Source organism: Pteropus medius, unplaced genomic scaffold, assembly GCF_902729225.1.
Source record: "Pteropus medius unplaced genomic scaffold, Ma_sr-lr_union100, whole genome shotgun sequence".
Taxonomy (NCBI): Eukaryota; Metazoa; Chordata; class Mammalia; order Chiroptera; family Pteropodidae; genus Pteropus; species Pteropus medius.
The window spans coordinates 682,426-710,294 of record NW_024352004.1 but is presented as its reverse complement, the minus strand read 5'-3'; the positions used below and the strand labels follow the sequence as shown (position 1 = coordinate 710,294).

Sequence of the window (27,869 nt, the reverse complement as noted above, 5' to 3'; positions counted from 1 at the left end):
AACAGAATAAGTACTTAATAAAAACTTTAGTGAAATGTGATTTAATATTGGACTACACGGTAGACACCAGTAATTACAGTACCACTCAGCTGAGGACAGTGGGAAGGTGGGACGTGAGTATAAAACTCAGTTAAGTTTTCATTCTAATAGATGTATTACATGCCACCATGAGCCTGGCACTGGGAAATAAGCAGTGAAGAAGGCCTAGACTGAAGTTCAAGGAGCTTCTAACCTAGTGAGGGGTAGGATTTTGAGCTGTGTGCTGAGGAGGTGGGTTAGGTGAAGGGAAGAGCTGAAGGGATTCCAGGACGGCATAGGGTTTGGACAGGATAAGATGTTGGTTAAGCTTGATCAGAAAATACAGAGCAAAGGAGGATGTGGCTATGTTCCTGTGCCCTGAGCAGATCTTTAATTTCCTTCCTGAGAACCTGCTGTTTTAGAAAGATGCAGTGTCAGACTTGACACCCCCCATCCTCTCATCCATAGACAATGACCATGCCTTTTTGATCACACTATTCCTTTGCACCGTGAGACCCTGTGTTTGCATTTTCCACCCTCAGTGCACGCTTCCATTCAGTCTGTCAGCAATACCTGTAATGTGTTAGGCTCTTGGCCTTCAACTGAACAGCTGGTACATAATCACAAAACCTGTGAGCCAGAATACCCTGGACTGACTCCACTTCATCCCTATCTCCTTTCCCTTTCAACTAAGATCCATTCACCACCCCTTCCCCAGCCCTGGCTGCACTGCTGTGACCACATTAAGACTTGGCCCCAAATAGAGGAAGAGTGAGGATGCTGCAGCACCAATATGACTGACTGAAGCTGCCCAAGGCCCTAAAAGGAGGAAGTGGATAGATGCCTTACCAAAAGGATACAGCAGCCCAGGTCTTATCAGGGGGCACCAGCTTCCTTACTCCTTCCCCAACCTCTGACCAAGTCACAGTGTGCCACAAATAGCGTACATTGTGTGTGGGGAGGAGGATCCGTAGAACTATGGGCTAGAGTGGTGTACAGACCAGTTCATGATTGCACTATCCCAAGCAGAAAGCAATGGTGGCTTAGACTAGCATGGTGGTTGTGTAAATGGGGTGGAGATTCAAGAGACACAGTTGAGATGCAGAACCAACAGGACTTGGTGATAAACTACTCTCAGGAAAAGGGAGGAGTCATGGCTTTTGGCCATCAGCATCCACCCCCTTCCTGGCAATCCTAGAAACCAAATGGGTCCAGGTCCTATAGCCTTTTGCTCTTTCTACTGCTCAGCAAGTGGGTTCCAATTTGATAAGAAAAGACTTCCTGTGGTGGAAACTGAAAGGAAAAGGAAGGAGTTAGCCCATTCCTGCCTAGGAGGTTGTGGGAGAAGGAAGATGGCCAGAGCTTTGTGTCCACTTCATGCCCTCTGGCTTCTGGAGTGGATGCAGCTGCTCTTGGGACCTGGTGCTGCCCCTCCAGCCTGGGCCTTGAACCTGGACCCAGTGCGGCTCAGCTCCTACACAGGTCCCAATGGCAGCTACTTTGGGTTTTCGTTGGACTTCTACAAGGACAGCCATAGTAGGTGAGCCCTGGGGGTATTTTGGATGTCGGGAAAGAGAAGGATTCCCCAAGCATCAATGCTTCTGTGGCCCTCTGAGTTCTCCATCTGTGACAGAGGTTGAGCAAAATGACTTGTGGGGTCTGTTTGGGTTCTTGTCAGGAATACTGGGGAGGGACCAGCTCGGACGAGGGTGTGAGGGAGGGGCACCAGTGAGGAAAAACAAAAGTTAATACCTTATTTTTTTTGCCCAAGGGTCAGTTGTATGACCATTCCACTCTCTTCCCCTCAAAATACGGAGAGGAGCACATGTCTTAAATTGACTTGTAAAACTGTAAAATTGTCTGCCTACCCCCACCTTGCTTTTCTATTCCATTTCCCCATTCCCATCAAAATTATAGATATGTGAAAAAGAAGAGATAGAGCATTAGTTGTTGGGGTTAATCAGGCCATGAAATCAGACTGCCAAGATTAGAGTCCTGGCTCTTCCTCACAGTAACTGCCCTGAGCTAGTCACTTATTGTGGTGGACACTGTGACATCCAGCTTTGGGGAATGGCAATGGCAGATAGCATTCAAATTTCAGCCCCTTGGGGAATTTCCTCTGTTGAAAAGATCCACCTTGCCCAAAGTCAAGTCCCCTGCCCAATATGACATGACCTACAAGTAATGACTGATCAATAAGAAGTGTGGAGGGAGGAGACAGGTGTAAGGGTCCGACCCTGTCACTTCATCTCTGGACAGTCCTGAAGGGTCCTTTAGCTCCAGAGCTCCAAGGGTGTGTGTGTGGCCCATGGCCTGAATCTCAACGCAGCTCCTTCCTCTCCCCACTCTTGCTTTTTTCACCTGCTTTCCACAGATATTGGTCTCATGGGAACTACTTAACATCCTCATGCTAAATATAATTAGATGATTAGATATAGATAGATATAGATGATAGATGATAGATAGATAGATAGATAGATAGATAGATAGATAGATAGATAGATGATAGCATTTTTCAAGCACTCGTTATGAGTTATTTGGCTGGCACCATGCTTATGTCCCTCATACATTCAGTTCATTTACTTATCCTGACAGCATTGAGCGGTTGGTATTATCCTCAATTTACATATGGCAGAGCTGTGATTTGAACCTAGATCTACTAGGGTCCTCAGCAATATCAGCACCCCATTCCCTACTTTAGAGGTGCCCACTAGCTTCCCTAATTATTCATTAAAACTAGCTCTCAAGAAGGCATTTAACAGTCTAACGTTCTAGGGAGCATGTAAACCCCCGGAGTTTTGGGAGGGGGCAGGGGAATGGGGAGTGTAGATGAGTACAAAGCTTAAGAGGTGTTTTACAGCAAGGATATCAAACCCATCATATTCAAATCAAACCAAATGGTTATAGTCCCAGCTTTCCCCTTAATTCGTTGGGTTACTTTGGGCATGTGATTTACCCTCACTGGGAGTCAGCTTCATGGGCCATAAAGTGAAAAGGGTGGCCTCATGATCTGTGAAGTCTCTTCTAGGAAAGATGATCCAGTGCCCCCCACGGCACATAACCCGTTCGGGTAGTGCTCCCAGTGCAGGCACCGGGGCATGGGGTACCCCGGAATCCGCTCCGCATTCATGCAGCTTTCCTACGCAGCATGGCCATCGTGGTGGGTGCCCCGCGGACCTTGGGTCGCAGTCAGGAGGAGACAGGCGGAGTGTTCCTGTGCCCCTGGAGGGCCGAGGGCGGCCAGTGCACTTCGCTGCCCTTCGACCTCAGTGAGTCCCACGCAAGGAGAGAAAAGGAGGGGCTAGAAGGAGCGTGGACAGCCAGGCTTCAGCCCCCCACCCTTTCTTGTGCCCTCCAGATGATGAGACCAGAGAAGTAGGCTCCCAGACTTTCCAAACTTTCAAGGCCCAGCAAGGACTGGGGGCGTCGGTCGTCAGCTGGAGAGACAACATTGTGGTGGGAGCCGCGGGAAGGGGCACTGGGAGCAGTCGGGGGATCAAGGACATATTGAGGGGGTGGAAACCCAAGTCTCGCCCCTTCCCCACACTCCTGTGGCCCTGCCCCAGGCCTGCGCCCCCTGGCAGCACTGGAACGCTCTAGAAAACAACGCGGAGGCTGAGAAGACATCGGTAGGTGGCTGCTTCGTGGCTCAGCTCCAGGACGGCGGCCGCGCGGAGTACTCGCCCTGTCGGGCCAACACTATGAGTCGGGTTTACGCGGAAAATAAATTTTGTAAGCGCAGATCTCCGTTTGGGCTCCGCCCTCTCGCGGCCGCCTAGTCCGGCTCTTAATCTAATCCTTCTCCAAGCACCCCACGCTTCCTGCTTTCAATAAGCCACTCAACGACCCCAATCCAGGCCTTCCCCCACCCCGGTGCTGATTCAAAGCCATGCCCCTATATTACCCCTATGACAGTACTCACAGTACTCCGACCCCTCACAGTACTCCGACCCCTGCCTCGCCCCAAGCTCAGTGCACCCTTCTTGATCCGCTTCTTCGCTGACCCTCTTCTATGCCTCCTCTAGGGGAAGACAAGCGCTACTGCGAAGCGGGCTTCAGCTCCGTGATCACTCAGGCAAGTAGGAAGCCTAAGCGGCTTGGGGACGGCTCCCAAACAGGTCCCCCTCTCATCTCCCGGGGCTTCCCTTTCAGAATGGAGAGCTGGTGCTTGGGGCCCCCGGCGGCTATTTTTTCCTAGGTACGTATCCATCCGTACACCTCCTTCCCCTCTCTCAGCCTGGGAGACCCCAGGAGCCTGGGTCCCCACACTCGCTGTGCCTCGCGCCCTAGGTCTCCTGGTGCGGGCTCCAATTGCAGATATTGTCTCGAGTTACCGCCCGGGCACCCTCTTGTGGCACGTGCGCACCCAGCGCTTCACCTCCGACACCAGCAACCCAGAGTACTTCGATGGCTACCGGGGTAACCCTGGCACCTCCCTTTTAGGTTTCCCAGCACTCTGTCACCGCCCACCCCCGCGGGTCAGGTCCTGCCCCTGCAAGAGCGCCCCTTGCCAGTCCCCGCTGGCCAGGCCCAGCGCCCAAGGAGCCTCCACCCTCTGCTCCCCGACAGACCGTCCGTCCATCTCTCTCACTTCCCACCCTGGATTCGCTGTGCAGCCTAGGGCAGGTCTTGGCCTCTCGATGGCCTCCGTTTCGCCGTCTACATAATGCAGAGTTTAAACTGGGTGGTCTTGAGTCCCCTCCTTCCTCTCCTTCGTCCCCCTCCCTGCTTCGCCCTTCCAGAAAGACTAATTAGTGCTGTGTCTTCAGGGTACTCGGTGGCCGTGGGCGAGTTCGACGGGGATCTCGGCACTACAGGCAAGAAATCCACTTAGGGGCCGGGGTTGGGGAGCCCAGCGTGGGGAGAAGCACCTCCAAACCCTGCACCGAAAGCTTCCCTGGGTGTGGAATGGCGGGCGGGCGGGCAAGTAGGTTCGGAGGACCTCATTCGTTGGGTCCCGCTCTCTGCAGAGTATGTTTTCGGTGCTCCCACTTGGAGGTGGACCCTGGGAGCGGTGAGTGCCCCGTGCCCCGCCACTTGGTATCCCAAGCACCTTGCCCCCACTCTTCAGCCTGACCACCACCCCCAAACCTCCTGCCCTTTCTCACTCGGAGTGGGAGACAAGAATGACACGCTCCTGTGCGTTGTCGGCGCAGGTAGAAATTTTGCGCTCGAACTTCCGGACGCTGTATCGGCTGCATGGAGAGCAGGTGAGGGCCGGTTTCAGTTGGGGGTGGCTGAAGCTGGGGCATTGAAACCTTAGAATATTCCATGGGGCGTGGGAGACAACGTCTGAGAGAGAGTGGCGGGTCCGGGGATGGGAATTAAGGTGCTCCTTGTCTTCCTGCAGGTGGCTTCCTATTTCGGGCACTCCGTGGCCGTCACTGACGTCAACGGGGACGGGTAAGGATGGGGGCGCTCCACTCCTACCCAGTTGGGTCCCCATTTACCAGAGGCGTGGACTGCCCTTGGTCTCCACTTTTACTAGCTTTCACTTCCCGTGACCACAGAGGGGAGAGGGAGGGTGAGGGGGGGCGAGATGTGGCCCTGGGCGGCAGCATCACCCTAGCCCATCCCACGTAACCGCGTATGGCCTGCAGGAGGCACGACCTGCTGGTGGGCGCTCCGCTGTACATGGAACGCCGCGCTGACCGCAAACTGGCCGAAGTGGGGCGCGTGTACTTATTCCTGCAGCCTCGGGGCCCCCACGGGCTGGGCACCCCCAGCCTTCTGCTGACCGGCACACAGCTCTATGGGAGATTTGGCTCAGCCATCGCGCCTCTGGGCGATCTCAATCGGGATGGCTACAACGGTAAGGGAAGAGAGGAGGAGCCCCACTTGGTGCAGAGGGGTTAACAGCCACAACAATGACCATGGATTTGACCTGAGGGCAGCAGGAGCCAGGAAGAGCTTTAAGCAGGAGAAAGTTAAAGGAGATCCATTAGGATTTGTTTGCATTAGTCCAGGCAAGAGATGGTGACCACCTGGATGTGGATTTTGGCAGTGGAGCCGAGATGAGGGTGATTTCACTGATATTTAGTACTTAGAGTATTAGGACTTGATGAGTTACCGGACGTGAGACTAAGAAAGAGAAAAAAGTTGGGTAGGTAGTGGTGCCCTTCGCTTCCTGGAAGTCAGGCCAGGCAGCAGTTCTGGGGAGGTAAGATGGGGGGATATCAGCAGTCCAGCTCTGGACCTATTTGATCTTGAAGGACTTCATTCAGCACATTAGGCAGACATGTCCAGAGAGCAGTTGAGTATGGCTTCCCCCACTTCCACCAGAGAGATCTGAGTGGGAGAGAGAGGCTGGAGGAGGGTGGATGAGGTCCTGGGAGCCTGTGAAGTGAGAAGAGGCCCAGGACAGAGCCCTGGGGAGCAAGAGCATTTAGAGGACTCCCAGAAGAAGCGAATCTGGAAAGGAGACAGAGGAGTGTTCAGAGGGGTAGGAGGGAAATCAGGAGATCTGCAGGCCCAGGACTCAAAGAAAGAGTGCTCTCAGCAGGAGGAAGGGGGTCAATGGCTCCAGATGCTGCTGAAAGGTACAATTAGATGGGGCTGGAGAAATACCCATGGGCTTTAGCATGAAAGAGGTCATTGGTGACAGCAACGAGAACAGATTCAGGACTGGATATGGACAGAAGCCAGAATGCCATGGGGCAAGATATGAATGGAGTCCACGGCCATGCCACCCTGAACACGCCCGACCCTGTCTGATCTCGGAAGCTAAGCAGGGTCGGGCCTGGTTAGTACTTGGATGGGAGACCACCTAGGAAGACCAGGTGCTGTAGGCGTAAAAAAATAAATAAAAAATAAGGGACTGTAAGCTGACAAGGTCCTTGTAATCTGTGAGGTCAACCAAGGGTTGCCTCGCCTAAAAAAAAAAATAAAAAAAAAAAAACGATATGAATGGAGGTGAAGAATTGGAGGCAGCCAGTGTAGACAGCTCTTTCAACTAGTTTGTGAAAGGAAAAAGGAGCAGAGATGATTACTAAACGGAAATGAGTGTTGAGGGAAGATTATTTTAATTTCGAAGAATATGGAGGGAAATGATCTTGTGGGGAAATGCGGATGGGTGGGGGAGCGAGCTGGAGGAGGGTCCCTGTGATGCCTGAGGAAATTCAAGGGTGGGATGCTCAGCCCAGAGACAGGATAAAGAAGGGACACCTATTTCAGGGTCAGATGGGGAAAAGGGAAAAAAGTGGATATGGATTTATAGCACAACAGTTGGGCTATTTTCTCTTTGTGAAGGAAGTGTGCGTGTGTGGGTGGGGAGCTCGAGAGCATGAAGAAGGTCTGAAATAGGTGCTGAGCAGACTGGGAGAAGGAGCTGAGCAGAAACCCTTGCAGGACTGCTGGGCAGTCTCTAATGAAACCTGGAGGTCAAGAATTCATGGTGCCCCATGTGGTGGGGTTTGGCCAGGCTTGCCCAAAACTGGCAGTGAGACAAGATGGCTGAGGATATGACAAAAGTGACTGAATGGTCAGGAAATAAGTGAAGAGATCAGGAGGTTGTGGAGGCCCAGGGCCTGGGGATGCAACTGTGGTCAGAGTGGTCAATTTGGATGAAATCTGGGTAACTCGATCAGAAAAATCAATAAAGCCTTCTAAAAGAAAAACACTACATGGAGAACAAACTCCGAAGACAAAGGAAAGATAGTTTACAACATATGTATCAAAGATCTTGATTCCTATCACATCCGGAAATGTCTTACAAATTAATAAGATTATGATGATTAACAAATAAATTTTCAAGAGTGATCTTAAAAGTTATTAGGGATGACAAGCCCACGGTGTGGCTCTGGGGATGCGTGCTAGAAGTGGAATGGGGTGAAAGTCCTTAGGAAAGAGGGGGCCAGTATTTAGTAAGACTTGGTTACTTAATCTCCTGGGACTCAGTTTTCTCATCTACAATAGGAAAAATGATGCCTAATTTTCAGGATCAAATGAAATCATGTCAATATATTTTCCTCAATAGATAATGAGGGCTGTTTTTCTAATAATCCTACTTGACGGGTCTCTATCTGATCCAGTAGTAAACTCCTGTAGGGCCCAGACCTTTGCATCCCTCTCCTGGGCCCCTGGGGTCTGCACAAGAAGAAGCTCCTGAAAGTTTTACTGGGCCACCTGGAGAGATTAGATAACAAGTAATCACTCCCTTTCTGTTGCTCCTTCCAGATGTTGCAGTGGCTGCCCCTTACGGGGGTCCCAGTGGTCGGGGCCAGGTGCTGGTATTCCTAGGTCAAAGCGAGGGGCTTAGCTCATACCCCTCCCAAGTCCTGGACAGCCCCTTCCCCGAAGGCTCTGGGTTTGGCTTCTCCCTGCGAGGTGCTGCAGACATCGATGACAATGGATACCCAGGTGCCCTGGACTGCCTCGTTAGACAACAAGGGCCCTTGGCATAAGCTGGAGATGCTCAGAGACATAGCCAGGGGCCATGCCTGACCTGGTGTCCCCCTGAGAGATCTGACCTGTCTGCAGGGCTGCGGTGTCAGGGTGGGCCAGGTCAAACCTCCAGTGGAGGAAGTAGTGTGGAGAACCCCTGGGAAGATAAAGACCCCGTGCCCTCTCTAATTGCTAATTCTGACCCCCTCCTAATATCTATAGACCTGCTGGTGGGAGCTTATGGGGCTGACAAGGTGGCTGTGTACAGGTGAGTACACTCCCGGGGTGGAGCGAGGAGACCGGGCAAGGAGGGGTCACATGGCAAGCCTCTCCCATTCTACTAGAGCTCAGCCGGTGGTGATGGCCACTGTCCAGCTGCTGGTGCAAGATTCGTTGAATCCTGCTGTCAAGAATTGTATCATGACCAAGACACCAGTGAGCTGGTGAGGAGACGGAGGGCATGGGCCAGGCAGGATCTGGGACTTTGGGGGCCCTAACTCCTTAGCCCCACTCGTGTTTTTGCAGCTTTAACATCCAGATGTGTATCGGAGTTACTGGGCACAACATTCCTCAGAAGCTGCGTGAGTGGCATGGTGGGGGCAGGAGGGAGGTGGGCTCAGACTCCCCCGGAAGCTGGCCAGAAAGACCCTGACCCTCCTTGCTTGCCCTGCCAGGCCTGAATGTCGAGCTGCAGCTGGACCGGCAGAAGCCCCGCCAGGGCCGGCGGGTGCTGCTGCTGAGTTCTCAACAGGCGAGCGCCACCCTGAACCTGGACTTGGGCGGGAGGCACAGTCCCATCTGCCACAACACCACGGCCTTCCTCCGGGTACGCCCAGGCTAGGGCTGGACAGGGCTGGGTGTTGCAAGCTTGTTCATCTAGCCCTGGGGCAGGGGCTGAGTCTGCGGGTCCCGGGGTGGTCAGTCGCAGGGTACATGGGAGCAAAATGGCCTAATTCTTGTCCCTTCCCTAGGACGAAGCTGACTTCCGGGACAAGCTGAGCCCCATAGTGCTCAGCGTCAATGTGTCCCTGCAGCCTGAGGATGGACTGGCCCCTGCTCTCGTGCTACATGGAGACACCCACGTCCAGGAGCAGGTGAGGGTGGGCGAGGGCGAGCAAGGGAGGTGAAGGACCCCTGATAGAAAGTCAGGGTTAGGGTTAGTGTCCAAGTTGTAATGTGAACCCCCAAAACCCCGATGTCACCTCTAATCTCTGATGTTGCTCTAAACACTAATGAAAACTCTAAAACCTTAATATCCCCTAAACCCTGACTTAAACCTCAGGTGTTGATGTCACTTGTGAACACTGATATAAATCCATAAACCTTGATGTCACCACCTAAACCCCGACATTGTCCCAAACCCTGCTGCAAACCCCAAAACTCTGATGTCTTCTCCATACTCCTTTCATTCTCAGACCTTCTAATTCCCTAACTCACATGCCCCCAACTTACCCACACACCCTGATGTGCCCCCTCTAGACCCGCATCATCTTGGACTGTGGGGAAGATGACCTGTGTGTACCCCAGCTTCATCTCACTGCCAGCGTGTGAGGAAACCTCCCTTTCTGCCTTTCCCTGGCTGAGCCAGCCCTGGTGACACCTCCTCCCCACCTGGGGTGTCATACACCCATACACTATCCTCAGTCCCTCTCATCCCAGACTCCGAGCCTGGACCCAGCCTCCTTGGCTTTACTCCTTTCTCCCCACAGGAAAGGCTCCCCACTCCTAATTGGAGCTGATAATGTGCTAGAGCTGCAGATGGAGGCAGCCAACAATGGGGAGGGGGCCTACGAGGCAGAGCTGGCTGTGTACCTGCCCCCAGGGGCTCACTACATGCGAGCCCTCAGCAACGTCGAGGTGAGACCCCCTACCCCAGGGACATTACCTGGGACCTGGAACGTACCAGAGCCTTGACTCTCCTCTCCTACCCTGAGAGCCTCCACTTCTCTTATGCTTTATTGTAAAAGCTGTGGGGTTTTTTTTCTTTATTTGTTTTTTGTTTTTATTTGGAAGAGTACTTGCCAATGGCATAAAATTCAAGAACTCCATTCAAGAACGCAAGCTAAAAATGGCTCAGGAACTAAATTTTAGCAGGAACCTCTGTTAACATTTGGTGAATTTCCTTCCAGTCTTTTTTCTCATCATTGACAGACATACTTATTTTTTATTTCGCTGTGATTTATAACGATGAGATTACAGTCTATGTAATGTTTTGTATTACTTAAAGTCCTGGAGTAGTACGTAAAGTAGAATGTAATGATCCCCCGAACTCACACCCCAAGATACCCTGCTCCCCACCCCGGCACACAAGTCTTTTCCAGACTTTCCACGAGTTTAATTATATACGGGCTGCTCTGTAACCAGCTTCTTTCTCAAAACTGCCTCCTCGAAGGGCTTTGAGAGGCTCATCTGTAACCAGAAGAAGGAGAATGAGACCAAGGTGGTGCTGTGTGAGCTGGGCAACCCCATGAAGAGGAACGCCCGGGTGAGGCTGCCGAGTCCGGGATGCTGGCTCTCCTCCACCAGGGGCTTGTATCTGGGTTTTAGGGGCTGGGTTTGGAGTCAGGCAGCTCTGGGCTGCCTCACACTCCCTAGCTGCCTGTTCTTGGGTGAGTGACTTTCCGTCACTGAGTGGGTTTCTGAATAAAATGGAGATAATAATGGTGATCTTGGAGGATGAGGGCAGGGCTGCCCAGAGTGGGCATTTGGGCAGTGACTTTGGCCTTCCTGGTCTCTCAGATAGGAATCACAATGTTGGTGAGTGTGGAGAGCCTGGAGGAGGCTGGGGAGAACGTGTCCTTCTGGCTGCAGATCAGGAGGTACTGGACTGGAGAGCGCTCCTACCCACCACCCTTCCCCTGATGTGATCCTGATGCAAATACACTCAGGTGCCCTCCATACAGAATGGTCTTCTGGGATGCCTGCCTTTCAGACTTTCCTGTTCCCTTTCATCCTCAGACTTTTTCTGAGTGTTGGATCCCTAAAATAAGTTTTTTTCTCAGGTCTAACTTTTGCGTGGCATGCTGTTTATAGAGTTAGTGCTTCCTGAGCCCTCTGAAATTCTGGCCCCGCCCCAGAGAGTCCTGATGATCGCTGGGCTACTGTCCCTGACCTGCTTCTCATCCCCTCTCCTCCAGCAAGAACAGCCAGAATCCAAACAGTGAGACCGTGTTGCTGAATGTGCCAGTCCGGGCAGAGGCCCATGTGGAGCTGCGAGGGTAAGAGGCCAGGGATGGATGAAGGAGCTGGCAGGAAGAGCCCTAAGGTTTAGAGGGCCCTGGGAGAACCCCTACAGGCAAGTCAGGGATCAAGCTTTATCTGGGGGCGGGGGGTGCTCGGGCCCCTGCAGGAACTCCTTTCCAGCTTTTCTGGTGGTGGCGGCAGAAGAAGGTGACAGGGAGAACAACTTGGACGACTGGGGCCCCAAAATGGAACACACCTACGAGGTAGGGAGGAGCCTCTGGGCCCTGGACCGGGGTGGGAGAGTCCCATGAGCTAGAGGTAGGTGTGAGCCACCTAATATCCTGCCACCCCCACCCCCACCAGCTCCACAACAATGGCCCTGGGACTGTAAGTGGCCTCCGCCTCAGCCTCCACCTCCCCGGCCAGTCCCAGTCCTCTGACCTGCTCTACATCCTGGATATACAGACTCAAGGAGGGCTTCAGTGCTCCCCACAGCCCTCTCCCAACCCCCACAAGGTGAGAGCCTAGGTGGAAGAAAGAGCTGCGGGTGAGTCCCCAGCCCATCAACTAGGGCCCCTCTGGGAGGGCAGGGAGATGGGCAGAGCGTGGAACCTGATGGCTTCTTTGCCTCCTCAGCTGGACTGGGGGCTGCCCACCCCGACCCCTTCCCCCATTTACCCAGCCCATCACAAGCGGGAGCGCAGGCAGGCATTCCTGCCAGGGCCCAAGGAATCCTCCCGTCTTCAGAATCCAGTTCTCGTGGTAAGCAGGCTCTGTGGTCTCTAGTCGGGGTGTCCCCTCCCTGGAGGCCTGAGGGCAGAGGGTATGGGAAGCAGGGAGAGGGGCCCAAAGTATGACGTAGACCTCTAGTCGGCCACCTGGCTCTAAGTGAATGTGAAGACTTATGCTGGTATCGTGTTTGCGGCAGGGTGCGGGGGTCACTTGCATTTTTTAATGTTGCCAGTACATTAAAGACAATGAGTTATAACCTAAGCAGGGTTATAAGAATTCTGGGTTTTGAACACTGTAAGATGACCCACTCCTTTTGGCCCTCTCCCTGGATCTCTGGGACTGCGTGAGCAGCTCCATTTAGAGATAATGTCTGAAGCTTGAATCTGAGGCCCTTCTAGAGGGGGAGGCCCAAGCTCTCCGCTTGCGCCCCCTTCCGCTACCCCTTCTCTGTGTTGGGTCTTTGGGGTGAAGGGGTGATGGGTCAGGAGGGGCTGGAGACTAATGACACATTCCCTCAGAGCTGCGACTCGGCGCCCTGTACTGTGGTGCAGTGTGAACTGCAGGAGATGGTGCGCGGGCAGCGGGCCATGGTCACCATGCTGGCCTTCCTGCAGCTGCCCAGCCTCCGCCAGGTGGGGCGGGATGTGGATGGGCGGGACCCACAGGTGGAGCGTTCTGGAGGCAGGGACTGAGTGTGTTCTGGGGACAGACAGAGGATTTGGGTAGCAGGAAGACAGTGAGGACCAGGTTTACTTTGGAGGGGATGGGATTAGGCCAGGGGCAGGGCTCCCCAGGGGGAGAGTCTGGGGCTGGGACTCCTATAAACGATACGCCTCGTATGAATGGCTTTCACTTCCCCTCCATCCAGAGGCCACTGGATCAGTTTGTGCTGCAGTCGCAGGCTTGGTTCAATGTCTCCTCCCTCCCCTATGCTGTGCCTGCCCTCAGCCTGCCCACGGGGGAGGCTCTGGTGAGTATGGAAGAATGGTGCCAAGGACATGGATCCTGAGGACCCATTGGTCTTCCCGTGTGTCAGTGCCCAGCAGGATGGGGGCGGGGCCTCCCTGGGTCTGAAAAGTGAGACAGGTAGGTGGCTTGGCTGGGTGTACCATCCCGCAGGTTTGGGTTTTGGGGAAAGCATCCAGGTGACTGAGGGCATGCATGGGTTTGTCCGCAGGTGCAGACGCAGCTGCTTCGGGCCTTGGAGGAGAGGGACATTCCGATCTGGTGGGTGCTGGTAGGCGTGCTGGGTGGCCTGCTGTTGCTCACACTTCTGGTCCTGGCCATGTGGAAGGTGAGGCATGACAGGAGGGTGGGGTCCCCAGGTGTGCATAGACTTGGCCTTGCCCACCCTCACAGGGAGGCAGAGAGAAATGGTGGCCCAAATGGGTGACCCAGGCCCCCTCTGATCTATAACTCCACTATTAGAACGTCATTCTCCAGAGAACCTCTTCCAGAGCACAGACCCTTGGGGCAAGTGGCACCTGAAATTCTAAGTCCTTTAGACCCATTCCCCCTGAAAGGGAGAGTCACAGGGAATGAGTCCTGCCTTCAGGAACTCCCTGGCTGCTGAGGAGGATGGGGTTCACCTCTTCCCTGCTCTGCCCTTTGTCCCAACTGAGGTGAGAGACCCAGGTCTGAACCAGACCCTGCTCCCTGCTCCTTATGAGGCCCTGGTGGGCCAGTCCCTCCGCTGAGCCTGGAGAATGAGTGGGCTGTTCTCAAACTCACTTAAGAGCACAAGCCCCGGGAAACGTGATGCTTTAAAGAAAACCACATGTTAGACTTATAATACTCAGATACATGTCATCATGCATTTGAGTCATACAGAGACATAATCATCAGTATTTAAGAAAAATTCAGGGAAATAAAAAGCAAAACATTTTTTAAAAACTGTTACATGCATTATCTCTAAAAAGGGAAAGGTCTCCATTTGGACACACAGTGGGGTCCATGTTTTGTGCTGGTCCAGGAGAGGACCTCATGCCGGCTGGTTTTAAGCATACTTACTTTCTTCACTGCTGCTCTGGGGCCTAAGGAGCATCTTTACAACCTGTCCCCTGTGTATTCCCAGGGCGGCTTCTTCAAGCGAAATCGGCCACCCCTGGAAGAGGATGAGGAGACGGAGGAGTGATGGTGCAGCCCGTGGTCTATCCTAGCAGGAGCGCTGGGTGCGATGCCTGCTCTGCCCCTTCCTCTCCGAGTGCCCCCCAACTCTGGTCACCCATGGGTCGGAGCTGTTCCACGGAGGCCTCCTGATGCCCTCCCCCTCCCATCAGAGCCGGGCCACCTTTCCTGCTGCCTAATAAAGAGGCTGAGTCCCAACCCCCAATGTGCTGCCTCCTCTTGGGGTCAGAGGAGGAGAGGGGGACTGAGGTGATGTTTGGAGTGGAGACCTGGGGCTGGTAGAAATGTGAGCAGAGGGCATCTCCACTGGGGCACAGGGTGCAAATGACTGTTTCCCGAGAGTGTCGGAGTATATATAGAAAATGGGGGTGGAACAAGGGAGAAAGGGTAGCAGAGCCTACAGGTGAGACTGGAAGGGGTGAGGGTACCTGAGGGTGACAAGGCGGGTATGGATGACAGAGAAGGCAGGCAGGGTCCCTGGTGGGCAGCTTTAAACAGTATTTTTTTTTTTTTCATGATTTTGAAGAGAAACATCAAGATGATCTGAGTTTTGGGAAAAGAACACGCTCTTCTTGCTCCCAATAAAAAAAAGAGGCATAAAATAAAAATAAAATAAAATAAAATAAAATAAAATAAAATAAAATAAAATAAAATAAAATAATAAAATAAAATAAAATAAAATAAAATAAAATAAAATAAAATAAAATAAAATAAAATAAAATAGGCCTTACAAGCTGTGTTGGGAGTGAGGAGGGGCAGAGGGGGCCTGACACCGCCTGAGGAAGGCACTGTCACACCATGGACACATGACTATTCTTTCTATTCCTTCTTCCCCAGCAAGGTGAAGGGTCTTCGGTTAGGAAAGAGGGCACCAGGCAGGGAGCTCCCAGAAGGGCCAGGGGTGGAAGACAATTCCCATCCCCACCACCTCTGAGATGGGAGTCAGGGGACAGCACCGCGGGGTTCCATCTGGAGTCTTGAGGGATTTGTTGATTCATGTGTTCGATAAATATTTATTGAGCACCTACCATGTGTCTGGTACCATTCCAGTCTGGGATGCAACAGAGAAAAAACAAACAAAAAAGCCCCTGCCTTCATGGACCTTACATCCAACCAGAGGTAAAGAGTAAACAAATAAATAAATGTATGGTCAGCAGTGGTGGTCAGGACTGGGAGTAAAAATAAAAGTTAGGAGCTAGTGATAGAATTACATGTGTGTTGAGAGCGAGCTGACGTTTTAGGCAGAGTGGTCAGGGAAGGTCCCTAGAATGAGATGAGCAGAGAGATGAATGAATGAGCCAGGTGCCTGCATGGAAATAAAGTGTTCTGGACAGAAAAAGCAGCCAGAGAAAAGGCCCTGGAGTGGAAACAGGCTTGATATGTTCTAGCAAAAGCAAGGAGGCCCATGGGCTGGAGGTAGATGAGGCGTCCAGGAGATGAGGCCAAAGGTGGGGCAGGCCAAGCACATGGGGCCAAAGGGAGGACTTTGGACTTGATGCTAAGTGTTGGGGGAAGTCATCTATGGACAGACTTCCCTCACAAGAGCTTCTGGTATTTGATTTTATCCAAAAGGGTGAAAGGTAAATTCTGAACAGAACAGAACAATTTGACATCCATGCATGGCAAGTTCCAGAACAGGTTTCTAGTTGGGTGACTATAAATATTTAGTTAGGAAAAGGTTAAGCCATGATCCTTGAACGCCAGCCAAAATCCCTTCTCTCTCCGTAATAGCAATGAGATGGCCCCAGACATTTTATCTTGATCTAACAAAATATTTGGCATTTGTCCTTATACACAAGACAGAAATGTGAGCTGGATGATCGAGACTTGGATTTAAAACTGAATAATTTTGATAAAACTGAAGGAGATCTCTATGAGGGTATCCCAAAGCTCTATCCTGGCCCTGGGCTGCATGGTGTTGTAGTGAGTTCCTTCACCCTGCAGGTGGCTGCTGGCTGAGAGAGAGCTCCAATACAATGGGTGACTGAAGCAGATTCAAGGCAGCCTGGACAGATTGTAAAGTTGGGTTGAAACCAACAGGAAAAATTCACCAGAGATGAGTGCTAAATCCTGTGTTGAGGTTCCAAAAAAATGATTACATAAGAATAGGACTGGAAAATCTGGTTAGATGGAAATTTATGAGAGGGGGAGAAGGGAAAGGAAAGGAAAGGAAAGGAAAGGAAAGGAAAGGAAAGGAAAGGAAAGGAAAGGAAAGGAAAGGAAAGGAAAGGAAAGGAAAGGAAAGGAAAGGAAAGGAAAGGAAAGGAAAGGAAAGGAAAGGAANAAGAAAGAAAGAAAGAAAGAAAGAAAGAAAGAAAGAAAGAAAGAAAGAAAGAAAGAAAGAAAGAAAGAAAGAAAGAAAGAAAGAAAGAAAGAAAGAAAGAAAGAAAGAAAGAAAGAAAGAAAGAAAGAGAGAAGAAAGAAAAAGAAAAGAAAAAGTAAGTTAGTTTGATTGTTCTGGACCAGTTCAAAACAAGGTCCCCTTAAGTCAGAAGACCCAACCAGGGGACCCAACCAGATGAGAAGCACCAGAAAAGAAGCCTGCTGTCTCAAGGTCCTTGCTCTAGGTGGGCTGTTCTCCAGGGTACCACAAAGTGACAAGCCAGAAAGAACCAGGAGGATACCAGATTAGATGAGGATATGGCCACCCAGAAACTAAGTGATGGTGACAACCAGAAACTGGAAGGAAACAGAGCTAGGCTGGGGCCAGAGGGCCGCCAATAGCTGTCTTTAAACGTGGTGTTTAATGGCTGAGGAAGAAGGAAAAGACTCATTGTCATTCATGAACCAGAACCAGTGGGACCAACCAGTGATTCTCAGTGGGAGAGACTGGCAGGCTGTTTCCACCTCTAGAACTTCCTAATCATTATGACCGCCCAGCATCGAATCTTATTACCTGGGCCAACGATAGCACCTGTCAGGCATGTGATAGACACTTTATACCATTATCTCGTTTAATCTTTACAACAACCCCAGGAGGTAGAGATTATCACAATTCTCACTTTAAAGGAAGACTGAGACCCAGAAGGTTAAGTAACTTGCTCATGGCTTAATAAGAGGCAGAAGCTAGACAAGAACCGGGAATGACTGATTCCCAGGGGGCTGCGCCAAATCTGCCCAGCACTGCGGGGAGGGAAGAGGACAGTAAAGCAGGGTAGTTCTTACACTTTTTGGAGACACTCATAAAACCGTACGTGTTTCTTTGAGTGTGTTGCAAACAATAGCTATTTTTCCCACCCTCCAAAAATTTTGATCCCAATTGCGAGGGTTCTGGAACTCCAGGAACCCTGGTGATTGGACTCTGTTTGCTACACTCCCTAGCAGCTCCGGATCTGGGAGCGCAGGGTGGGCGCTGCCTGGTGGGCTAAGCGCGGGCAGGGACAGCGGGCGGCGAGCCGAGTGGGGCAGCGAGGGGGCGGTGCCCGGAGGCCAGTGGGATGGGGCGCCGCCTGCAGGGGGCGCTGGCGGCAGCTCCGGGCGGAGACAATCGCGCTGAGCTGCGGCTGCAGCCAGAGCGGGAGCCCGAGCGGCGCGGCGCAGAGCTGGGGCTGAGCTGGGCCGCCGGAGCGGGGCCGGGCGGGAGCCATGGGCCGCTAGGGCCGGGCCAAGCCCCGCGATGCCGCCACCGAGTGGCCCCAGCGTCCTCGCGCGGCTATTGCCGCTGCTGGGGCTGCTGCTCGGCGGCGCCTCCCGGGCTCCCGGCAAGTCGCCGCCGGAGCCCCCCAGCCCACAGGGTGAGTCTCGGCCACAAGGGGCAGCGATCACGTGCCTGCGCCCCCCATCCCCGATCGGGCCCCCGCCCGCCAGACACCTCTTGGCGGCGCTGGTGGATTGGGGGCTATTCTATTCCCTAAATTTGGGTGGGGGAGTTAGGCGACCTGGGGTCGGCGCTTATGGGGGAGAGGGGAACCGCCGGGGCGGGGGTCTCGGGGAGACATAATGGGGAGGGCGGGGGTCTCCAGCCTCCGCGCCGCCGCCCCCTCCTGCCTTGTTTTTCTCCCTCCTGGTTCGCGAGGCGCCGCTGCCTGAGCCATTGTCTACAGAAGACACCCGCCCAGGGGCGGGCTGGGGAGGGCGCCCGCTCTGCAGCCCCCTGCGGGTTTCTCGCTCCCGACCCCAGCTGGGTGGGGGCATAAGCATCGGCTGCTACCGTTGGCCCAGACGGGGGCTGGGCGCCTAGAGCTGGGTTTGACGGGGGGAGGGGAGAAGGGGAGTGAGGCTGTGGGTGGAATGGACTGCTCGAATGGGGTTCTTCGCCTTGGAGCAGACACCAGCCGGCTCCCCAGGTTTAGATTTTGGGGTGCACCAAAGAAACGCTGTTCAGCCCATGACGGAGAAGGGGCTGCAGTTGGGGGGCTCAGGAAATCAGGGTATATTGTGATTCCCCAGCTCAAAGCGCATGGCAAGGCTGTGGTGGCGGAGCCATGCTGAGCTGGCTAACTAGCTGGTTATGGGCAGTGCCGGCTGGGAGGGCAGGTGCCTGGGTCCCAGTCCAGCAGGCCTCCGGCCACTCCTGTCCCCAGCCCGCTCCCAGGTCACCCCCTCCTCATCTCACCTTTCCATCGCAATGGAGGAGACCCTCCCAGCGCCTCACCGGGCCCAGGTGGGTGTGTGAGGTGGGGGTGGGGTCGGCTCCTGCAGAGGAGAGGGTGGGAGAGCTGGACTATGACTCCCTCCCTACGCCTGGGGTCTCAGGATGCTCCACCCACTCCAGCCCTGCACCCAGCTTCCGGCCTCCTGCCCCACCACCCCAGCTATTGCTCTCCCATCTCCTGCCTCTGGGGCCCATCCCTGTCTGAACCCGAACCAGGGTTCTCCACTCCTCACCTCCCCACCAAGGAGCTGGCAGGAAAAGCAGGGTAGGGGGGTGTGGACGAGGGAAGTGGGGTCCGGATGAAAGGAGGGGGTCGGATTTCCTCCTGGAAGGAGGCAGGGCTGTGAGGCCAAGAGAGGCGGATACTGTATGGATTGTCAGGCTTTCAGGACTGGGGAAGGATCTCTACTGCCTCAGTCTTCCCTGAGCTCTGGCGGAGAAGAGGAGCTTTGATGGCTGGGAAAGAGCCCTGGTTTCTCAGGAAGCCTCTCTCCCAAGTCCTGCACCCCAGGGTGGGGGCCCAGGGAATTGGCTGGAAGAGCCAGGATGGGGGCTCCCCCAGACTGCTGGCTGGGAGCCCAGCTGAGGAGAAGAGAGAAGGGAATCTGCTAGGCACCTGCCCCCGCCCCAGCCCCCACCCCAGCCTGGCACTGATGCCTCCTTCAGGTCTTACCTGCCCACCCTGTTTTGTGCCCTGGGCTCCCTCCCCTTTTCTGAGGCTCTGGCTCTTGAACTCCCTCCCCCAAATGACCATAGTCCATAACTCCTGGGTTCCCTCTTCCCAGCTGCTCCATCCAGCTGCTCCTAGACTGGGGTGGAGGTGGGGAGTAGCCGGGCCCCTCTAGCTTCTCAGAATTCCTACTGGGGAAGTGGGGACACTGCCACTTCCCGGGAGAACCAGAGAGCAGAAAAGACTCCAGCGTGTGTACCCACCCTGCAGAGTTGGCCTCTGGCCTGGGAGGGGACAGGGAGGTGGGCTCAGGAACAGCTGGATGAGATGCCAGGGCCAGGCGTGGTGTTATCCCTGGGATTGGAAGCCTGAGATAAGACACCTGTCACTGCCGAGTGTCAGGCTCCACTCGTGAGGCCCCCTGACCTCCCTGTGCCCTGCAACCCTCAGCTCTGGACTCTGCCCTCTGTACCTGGCTTCCCTAGTTTTGTGTCTAGCACCCAGCCCACTCCTACCTGCCTCCTGGGCTCTGCACTTCCGCCTCTATACCTTTACAGGCATGACACTGCCTCCCATTATTAGCAGCAAGGTAAGGGTGAGGCATGCTCTCTAGGGAGTGGCTGAACTGAGTAGGAAGAAGTAGCTGGTGCTTTGGATCAGAGAGGCTGCCTGAAGAATCCATGAGAACAACTCTAGGCCTGGTTCCTCCCCACCATCACCCCATCTGAAATCAAGGCACCTCCAGGCTGATCCTGGCTGGACCATCCAGAGACTAGGGGCAGAGTTGGCTGCAAAGCAAAAGACTTGGACTTCCCTTCCATACCAGTTTCCCTTGGGCTTGTGTTGGCTCCCCCACATCTCTTTCCCCTTGCCAGGGCCCCAGTTCCCTGCCCATCTCCTGGGAGGAATGAAGGTGTTGCCATGGCGACTGACTGTAGCTGACCAGCTGGGAGGGGGTCCAGCAGAACAGTATGTGAGGAGGAGGGGGCAGGAGGTACTTGTTTGGGGTTGGGGTTAGTCCCTCAATCTGAAGAGAAACAGGCTTGTGCAAAGGATTCTGGGAAGAGGGTGAATGATGGGAATGACCAGTTCCCTAGGGTCCCCTTCTGTGTTTTCCTGAGAACCTAAACTCTGACCCAGCCCCCCGTACTCCCTTCCTCTCCACTTGCAGATCCCTCCCTGGTTCTCCACTTATTCATTCTTTCTCAGCCTTCCCTTCCCTCTTCTCTCCCTGACACCAGCCCCATAGGGTCCAGTGGTTAAGAATTTGAGTCTAGAATTTTACTCTCAGGTTTGAATCCCAGATCTCCCACTTAACTGTAGTGCAAGTATGTAAACTCTTTGAGCCTCAGTTTCTTAATCTGTAAAATGGGCTACAAGCATAGTTTATCAAGTCTAATACATCATCTACTGGAAGATGCACCATTATTTCATGCACCAGTAAGAAAAGGAAAAAAAATTCTGCCAGTTATAATTATGACATCATCAACTATAGGCATAGCCTGAGTTCAGAAATGTTTAAATGTGGAAAAGTGCACTTATTAGACTTGATGAAATATGGTAATAGTACCACCTACCTCACAGGCTGATGTGAGGTTTAAATGATGGCTCTATATAAATGCTGGCTTTTATAGTATCTTATTTAGCCTCAGCCCCAAAGCCACTCCCAACCTACTGTCCCCTCCTCTGATCTCAGGGTTCCCCCACAGTTCTCTCTTTCCCTTTCCCTCTTCCTCACTGTTCTCACCCCATCTTGCCCACAGAGATCCTGATCAAGGTGCAGGTGTACGTGAGCGGGGAACTGGTGCCCTTGGCCCGGGCCTCAGTGGATGTGTTTGGGAACCGGATGCTGCTGGCTGCTGGCACCACCGACACAGAGGGTGTAGCTACACTGCCCCTCAGTTACCGCTTGGGCACCTGGGTGCTGGTCACTGCTGCCCGCCCTGGCTTCCTCACCAACTCCGTGCCCTGGCGTGTTGACAAGCTGCCCTGTGAGTGCAGGGGCAGGTGGAGGGGGGTGGGCAGCAGCTGACCCCATCAACCCCTTCCCAAAATAGTCCTAGGGGCAGAGGGGGTAGGCTTTCCAGCAGCTGCTGCCTGGGCTGGGGCATGCAGAGGGGGCTGAGGGAGGATGAAGTCACTAGGATTAGGATGGAGGGAGTGCCCCGTCTGGGGGTGGACAGGGGCTTTCTCTGGAGCTGACAGGCCACCCCTCCCACAGTGTATGCGTCAGTCAGCCTCTACTTGCTCCCTGAGCGGCCGGCCACCCTCATCCTCTATGAGGACCTGGTGCACATCCTCTTGGGTTCTCCTGGTAAGGCGACCCCCACCCCCCGACCTGCCAGCTCTTCTACCTCCCCCATGATCTGGGTATAGAGAGCTCTGCTCTTTTACATATTAGCAAGGTGCCCTTGGGCAAATCGCTTATCCTGTAAGCCTCAGTTTATTCATCTATAAGATATAGATATTGATAGTATCTACATTATCAAATTGAGGTAAGGATCAAATAGCAAGCACGCAAAAAAAAAGCACAGAAGGTGGTTAATAAATGTTTATTGCTATTAGGGCTTCTTGTGGTTTCTATTCTCCCGCTACTCCTACCATTAGAATTCCCAGTCCCTGCCACCTTGATCTTCAGTGGATCTCCATGTCCTTGTTGCATGCCTACTGGGTGCCTGGCCATTTTAGAAGGCCATGAGAGGGTCATTTCAAGGAATCGAACACCTACGGAGTGCAAGGCCAGGAGCAATCCTGCGGCAGCCCTGGTGTGTCCACGGGCTTTTCGGTCTTGTTCAACTAAAACTTACTTCAGTATCTAGGCTGTGCCAGGCACTGTGTCTGATGCTGGGGAATGATGGTAAGGAAGAACAGACTTGCTCCCTGCCTTGTGAAGTTCATAGATAGGTGGGAAGACACACAAACAGATCATCACAAACCCTGAAATAATTACAAAGCAGGCAGGACAGTGGAATAGAGGGCGACTGCATTCAATATTAAGAAAACCCTAACCTGTGAATGTAGCAGAGCGAAAGAATTTGGTAAAGGGAGCTGTGGGACAGCATGGGCTTGAGAGTTGAAGAGGGAAGGAGTAAAAGCATCTTCCAGATGCAAGGGCAGAAGGGGACAGTGACTTTGCAGGGAATGCTCTGGTCTGGCTATGTGAGAGGGGCACATGGCGGGCTGGTTGATGGAGTCAGGCAGAGAGGAGACTCCATCTGGCTAGGACTAGGGGGCCACAGTGGTTTCTGGAGTGGGAGAGCCCGTCTCCAATTTGCTCATCATTATCTCTCTGATCCTGAACCAGAGGCTTCTAAAATATTTTTGGAGGCTTCTAAAATGCCAGATGAACCCTTTGTTGCCTCCTAGCTTAAAGCCTTCCTGGCTCTCACTGTTTCAGTATCAAGCCTAGCCTCCTTCACATGCCAATTGTGCCCTCTGAGACCTGGCCTTCTGCTGCCTTGCACACCTTGCACACCTCCCACTCCAGTCACCTGGAGGCCCCTGACCAGCATGCTGCCTCATGCCTCTGGGCCTTTCTCCTGGCAGTCCTTATGGACGTCCCTTTCCACTTTCTTCCTGGCTGAGTCTTACTCATCCTGAAAAGCTCCACAGGGTTTTCCCAGTCTGAGTGGACCAAGCTCCCCTTGCATCCTGCATCCCTCCATTGTAGTAGCGAGGCAGGATAGGATGGTGGATGAGAGGATGCGGTCCTGGCACTGGACTGCCTGGGCTTCCTTTGGACTCCAGGACTGTGACCTTGGGCAAGTTACTGAACTCCTCCTACCTCCATTTCTGCATCTATAAACTGAGGTTGATGATAAAATCACCTACTTCAACCTACCTTGGGGGCTGTTGTGCTAATTACAGAGATTAACATAGGTAGCCTGCTTATAAGACCCAATATATCTTAAAGCTTAATAAATGTTGGCTATTACTATACTGTATTCGAGTTGTTTTACGTCTCCTCCACCCCAAGACAGACAGACATACATGTGTGCACGCTTAGCCTAAGCTGTCTAATGCAGTAGCTACTAGCCACATGTGGCTATTTGAATTTAAATAAATTTAAAATTCATTAAATTTTTAAAAATTAAAAATAAATCCAGTTCCTCAATCACACTACAATGGCCACATTTCAAGTGCTTAGTAGCCACGTGTTTCTGGTGGGTACTAGAATGGGCAGCATAGATATAGAACAATTCCATCAGGGCAGAAAGTTCTAATGGGTACTGTAATAGACATTGTTGCACTAGACTGTGAACTTTAAGGCAGGGAATTGTGAATTGTACCTTATTTTTGTACCCAAAGCACCTAACGCAGTGCCAGCCACACAGTAGACGGTAATTGTTTGAGGATCTAAACCTCATCATGTTATACGTTTCAGAGAGAGAACAGATAACTTGCTCAGGGTCACACAGCCAGGATTAGGAGATTGCTGATCCATGTCCCTTCCAATTAACATTCTGTGACTGCCCAGTTCTCTCCCCAAGTCATCACCCTCCTTGTACTTCCCAAGTGGCCTGACCGATGGCTCTCCTTCTCTTTAAATATTTGCTGTCTGCTCTGGTCCCTGGGCAACCTTGTTCCTGCCCAGGCCACTGCAGCCCCTCCTCTCTCCGTCCAGGTGCCCGCTCCCAGCCCTGGGTGCAGTTCCAGCGCCGGGCTGCCCGCCTGCCTGTCAGCTCCACCTACAGCCAGCTCTGGGCCTCCCTCACACCTGCCAGCACCCAGCAGGAAATGCGGGCTTTCCCTGCCTTCCTAGGCACCGAGGCCTCCAGCTCAGGTATGCTGGGTGCCAGACATGGAAGAGATGCTCCCCCACACCAGGATTTAGCCCTCAGCCCTTGTGTCCCCTTCCCCAGGCAATGGCTCCTGGCTGGAGCTGATACCCCTGGCTGCCGTGAGTGTGCACTTGCTGACAGGCAATGGGACAGAGGTGCCACTCTCGGGCCCCATTCAGCTGTCCCTGCCCGTGCCCTCGGAGCCTCGTGCCCTTGCTGTTGGCACTAGCATTCCAGCCTGGAGATTTGACCCCAAGAGTGGTGAGTGCCTCGGGGTTGCTGGTGCTGGAGTTTGGGGAAAGAGACTTAGATGGGGTGGGACATTGAGTCTGATGCAACCCTTGCCTCTCCCAGGGCTGTGGGTACGTAATGGCACTGGTGTGATCCGGAAGGAAGGACGGCAGCTCTACTGGACCTTCGTTTCCCCCCAGCTGGGGTACTGGGCAGCTGCCATGGCCTCTCCCATGACTGGTGAGAGTGGGGGTGTGAGGGGCAGTGGGGGAAGGGGAGGCTGGAAGAGTGGACTCCTTCCGAAAGGCAGGAAGGGCATCCATACCTGGAACAATAAGCCCTTGCCTGGCACAGGGCTGGTCACCATCACATCGGGCATCCAGGACATCGGTACCTACCATACCATCTTCCTGCTCACCATTCTGGCAGCCTTGGCCCTGCTGGTGCTCATTCTGCTGTGTCTGCTTATCTACTACTGCCGGTGAGTGCTGCCCAGACCCCCCTCCCCCATCCCATGCAGACGGAGGCCGGCTCTATGCCTGGCCTTATGCTCGGTGCTCAGGCCCCAAAGATGCATGAAGCACAGACTGATCCTCAAAGGCGCTGACAGGAAAGCTCATGCAAAGACTGAAAGACTGATGGCTTGAGAGGAGTGGAAAGAGGAGGCAGGACCTGCGGCCCAGGCCCCTCCAGAAACAACCTGCAGCTGCTTCCACCAGCCCAGCTTTCACATCCAGGGGACCTCAGACCAGACATGCCCCTGGTTGGCTTAGGCACTCCTCCCAGGTTCTCACTGCACCTCCAACATGCTAAGGCATGGAATTTACCCTAGGGGGACTCAAATGGGCACAGTGGCTGGCTAGACCTTCCACAGACACACAACCTCTTTCTACAAACCTCACCCAGAACCCACCTGACCTCCCCAACATCTCTCCTGAGTCTCAGGCATTATCCAGATCCCTCCAACTATGCGCATCCCTCGTTTTGCAACTGTGGGGGTTAGGGAGCTGCTCTGGCCGCCACCCTTTCCTGAAGGTCTTGGTCTGCCCCTTCCTCTCCAGGAGGCGCTGTCTGAAGCCGAGGCAACAGCACCGCAAGCTGCAGCTTTCTGGGCCCTCTGACGGCAACAAACGAGACCAGGCCACCTCGATGTCTCAGCTTCACCTCATCTGTGGGGGACCCCTGGAGCCCGCCCCGTCTGGGGATCCTGAGGCTCCGCCTCCAGGCCCCCTTCACTCTGCCTTCTCCAGCTCCCGAGACTTGGCCTCCTCCCGGGAAGACTTCTTCAGATCCAAGCCTCGCTCTGCCTGCCGACCGGCCGCCGAGCCTGCGGGTGCCCGCGGGGGCGAGGGCGCCGGGCTGAAGGGCGCCCGCTCCATCGAAGGCCCGGGCGGGCTGGAGCCAGGCCTAGAGGAGTACCGGCGGGGGCCCTCTGGGGCCGCTGCCTTCCTGCCGGAGCCGCCCTCGCCGCCGCCGCCCTTCGAGCACTACCTGGGCCACAAGGGGGCGACCGAGAGCAAGACCCCCGACTTCCTACTGTCTCAGTCGGTGGACCAGCTGGCGCGGCCGCCCTCGCTCGGCCAGGCTGGGCAGCTCATCTTCTGCGGCTCCATCGATCACCTCAAGGACAGTGTCTACCGCAACGTCATGCCCACCCTGGTGATCCCTGCGCATTACGTGCGCCTCAGCGGCGAGGCTGGGGCCGCGGGGGCGGGCGACGAGCCCGTCCAAGCTGAGGGCACAGCCCCCGGCCCGGCGCGCCCTTTTCCCCAGCCCGACCCCCAGCGCCCGCTGATTCAGGGCCACTCGGGCGCGGGAGGCGAGGGCAGCGGGGGTGGCAGCGGCGAGGGCTGGGGGGGCGGGCGCTCAGCGCCAGTCAGCGGCTCGGTCACCATCCCGGTGCTGTTCAACGAGTCCACCATGGCGCAGCTCAACGGAGAGCTGCAGGCTCTGACCGAGAAGAAGCTGCTCGAATTGGGCGTGAAGCCCCACCCGCGCGCCTGGTTTGTGTCCCTCGATGGGCGCTCCAACTCTCAGGTGCGCCATTCCTACATCGACCTGCAGGCGGGCGGCGGCGGCCGGAGCACGGATGCCAGTCTGGACTCGGGCGTAGACGTGCACGAGGCGCGGCCCGCGCGCCGGCGGCCCCTGCGCGAGGAGCGGGAGCGCGCGCCGACAGTCGCCCCGCCGCCCCCGCCCGCGCCCCCGCGCCTGGCGCTCAGCGAGGACACGGAACCCAGCAGCAGCGAGAGCCGCACGGGCCTCTGTTCCCCGGAGGACAACTCGCTGACACCGCTGCTGGACGAGGTGGCAGCGCCCGAGGGCCGGGCGGCCACGGTACCCCGGGGTCGGGGCCGCAGCCGCGGGGACAGTTCCCGCAGCAGCGCCAGCGAGCTGCGGCGCGACTCGCTTACCAGCCCGGAGGACGAGCTGGGGGCCGAGGTGGGCGACGAGGCTGGCGACAAGAAGAGCCCGTGGCAGCGGCGGGAGGAGCGGCCGCTGATGGTATTCAACGTCAAGTAGTGCCCTTGCCCCGCCTGGCGCCGCCTCCGGGTAGGCCCCCACCCCTTCCGCCTGCTCCGGTCCCCAGGGTGCGGGCCCCGGGGGGCTACGGGGGCACTCGCTCTTAGCCCCTTGCCTGAAAAGGTGCCCAGGTGCCTGCGGAGCTGTCCAGTGGTATATGCTGGGTAATGTCTTGGGAGGGACCCATGTCTGCCTCCAAAAGGGAAGTGGGAGGGGTCCAGACCCCCAGTGGGAGGTGCTGGGGAGGAGGGTTGGGTGGGGGGAAGCAGTGCCTGTATAAACGTGGCTGTACATAGAAAGTTCTATTGTGGGAAAGCAGGAGGGGCAAACAGGCCTCAGCTGCTAGTGTGAGGGCTGGGAAGGGAGGGAACATTCTCTGTGGACCCCTGGGAGGGGAGGGGGCACTGTTTGCTGCCTAGCCTACCTCTGGGCTACCATGTCACAGGGCTGGTGGCTGGGACAGCTCTGGGAACCAAGGGATAATGTGATGGGATTGCTGTGGGCAGCAACAAATATACAACTGGTGAGATTAACTCTGTGTGTATCTCTGTGAGGATGAAGGAATGTGGGGGCTGGATAGTGGGGGTCCTTGCTAGAGGGTCCCCTAGGGGGAGCAGGCAGGGTGGCC

The 27,869-nt window shown here is 54.5% G+C and overlaps 2 protein-coding genes and 1 non-coding gene across 7 annotated transcripts; all 3 read left to right on the top strand.

The window, feature by feature from the left end:
• The first annotated feature begins 618 nt into the window (after positions 1-618).
• On the top strand, positions 619-14,640 carry ITGA2B (integrin subunit alpha 2b). 2 transcript variants are annotated; one of them, XM_039846710.1, is made up of 30 exons: positions 619-1,558; positions 3,166-3,287; positions 3,377-3,474; positions 3,585-3,750; positions 4,044-4,093; positions 4,171-4,216; positions 4,309-4,437; positions 4,788-4,835; positions 4,989-5,032; positions 5,175-5,228; positions 5,369-5,421; positions 5,619-5,830; positions 8,194-8,376; positions 8,623-8,668; positions 8,745-8,843; positions 8,926-8,981; positions 9,075-9,226; positions 9,372-9,494; positions 9,880-9,947; positions 10,110-10,257; positions 10,793-10,885; positions 11,140-11,219; positions 11,538-11,618; positions 11,750-11,846; positions 11,947-12,099; positions 12,220-12,345; positions 12,834-12,947; positions 13,184-13,285; positions 13,493-13,609; positions 14,390-14,640. In XM_039846710.1, exons 1-30 carry the CDS (start codon positions 1,224-1,226, stop codon positions 14,447-14,449), a joined length of 3,255 nt encoding a protein of 1,084 aa, XP_039702644.1. In that variant the 5' UTR covers positions 619-1,223; the 3' UTR covers positions 14,450-14,640. The 2 variants fall into 2 exon arrangements, with proteins under 2 accessions (XP_039702644.1, XP_039702645.1); XM_039846711.1 differs by lacking the exon at positions 12,834-12,947.
• On the top strand, positions 6,691-6,809 carry LOC120589300 (5S ribosomal RNA). Its single transcript, XR_005649440.1, has one exon. It is a non-coding gene; the product is annotated as a 5S ribosomal RNA (ribosomal RNA).
• A 3,289-nt stretch (positions 14,641-17,929) lies between the features above and the next one.
• FAM171A2 (family with sequence similarity 171 member A2) lies at positions 17,930-27,774 on the top strand. Of its 4 annotated transcripts, none has more exons than XM_039846698.1 (8): positions 17,930-18,176; positions 21,470-21,697; positions 21,928-22,020; positions 24,331-24,489; positions 24,569-24,748; positions 24,842-24,958; positions 25,073-25,199; positions 25,780-27,774. In XM_039846698.1, exons 1-8 carry the CDS (start codon positions 18,059-18,061, stop codon positions 27,239-27,241), a joined length of 2,484 nt encoding a protein of 827 aa, XP_039702632.1. In that variant the 5' UTR covers positions 17,930-18,058; the 3' UTR covers positions 27,242-27,774. The 4 variants fall into 4 exon arrangements, with proteins under 4 accessions (XP_039702632.1, XP_039702633.1, XP_039702635.1 ...); XM_039846700.1 differs by lacking the exon at positions 17,930-18,176 and adding an exon at positions 18,677-19,045; XM_039846699.1 differs by lacking the exon at positions 21,928-22,020 and having other exon boundaries at positions 17,941-18,176.
• The last annotated feature ends 95 nt before the right edge of the window (positions 27,775-27,869 follow it).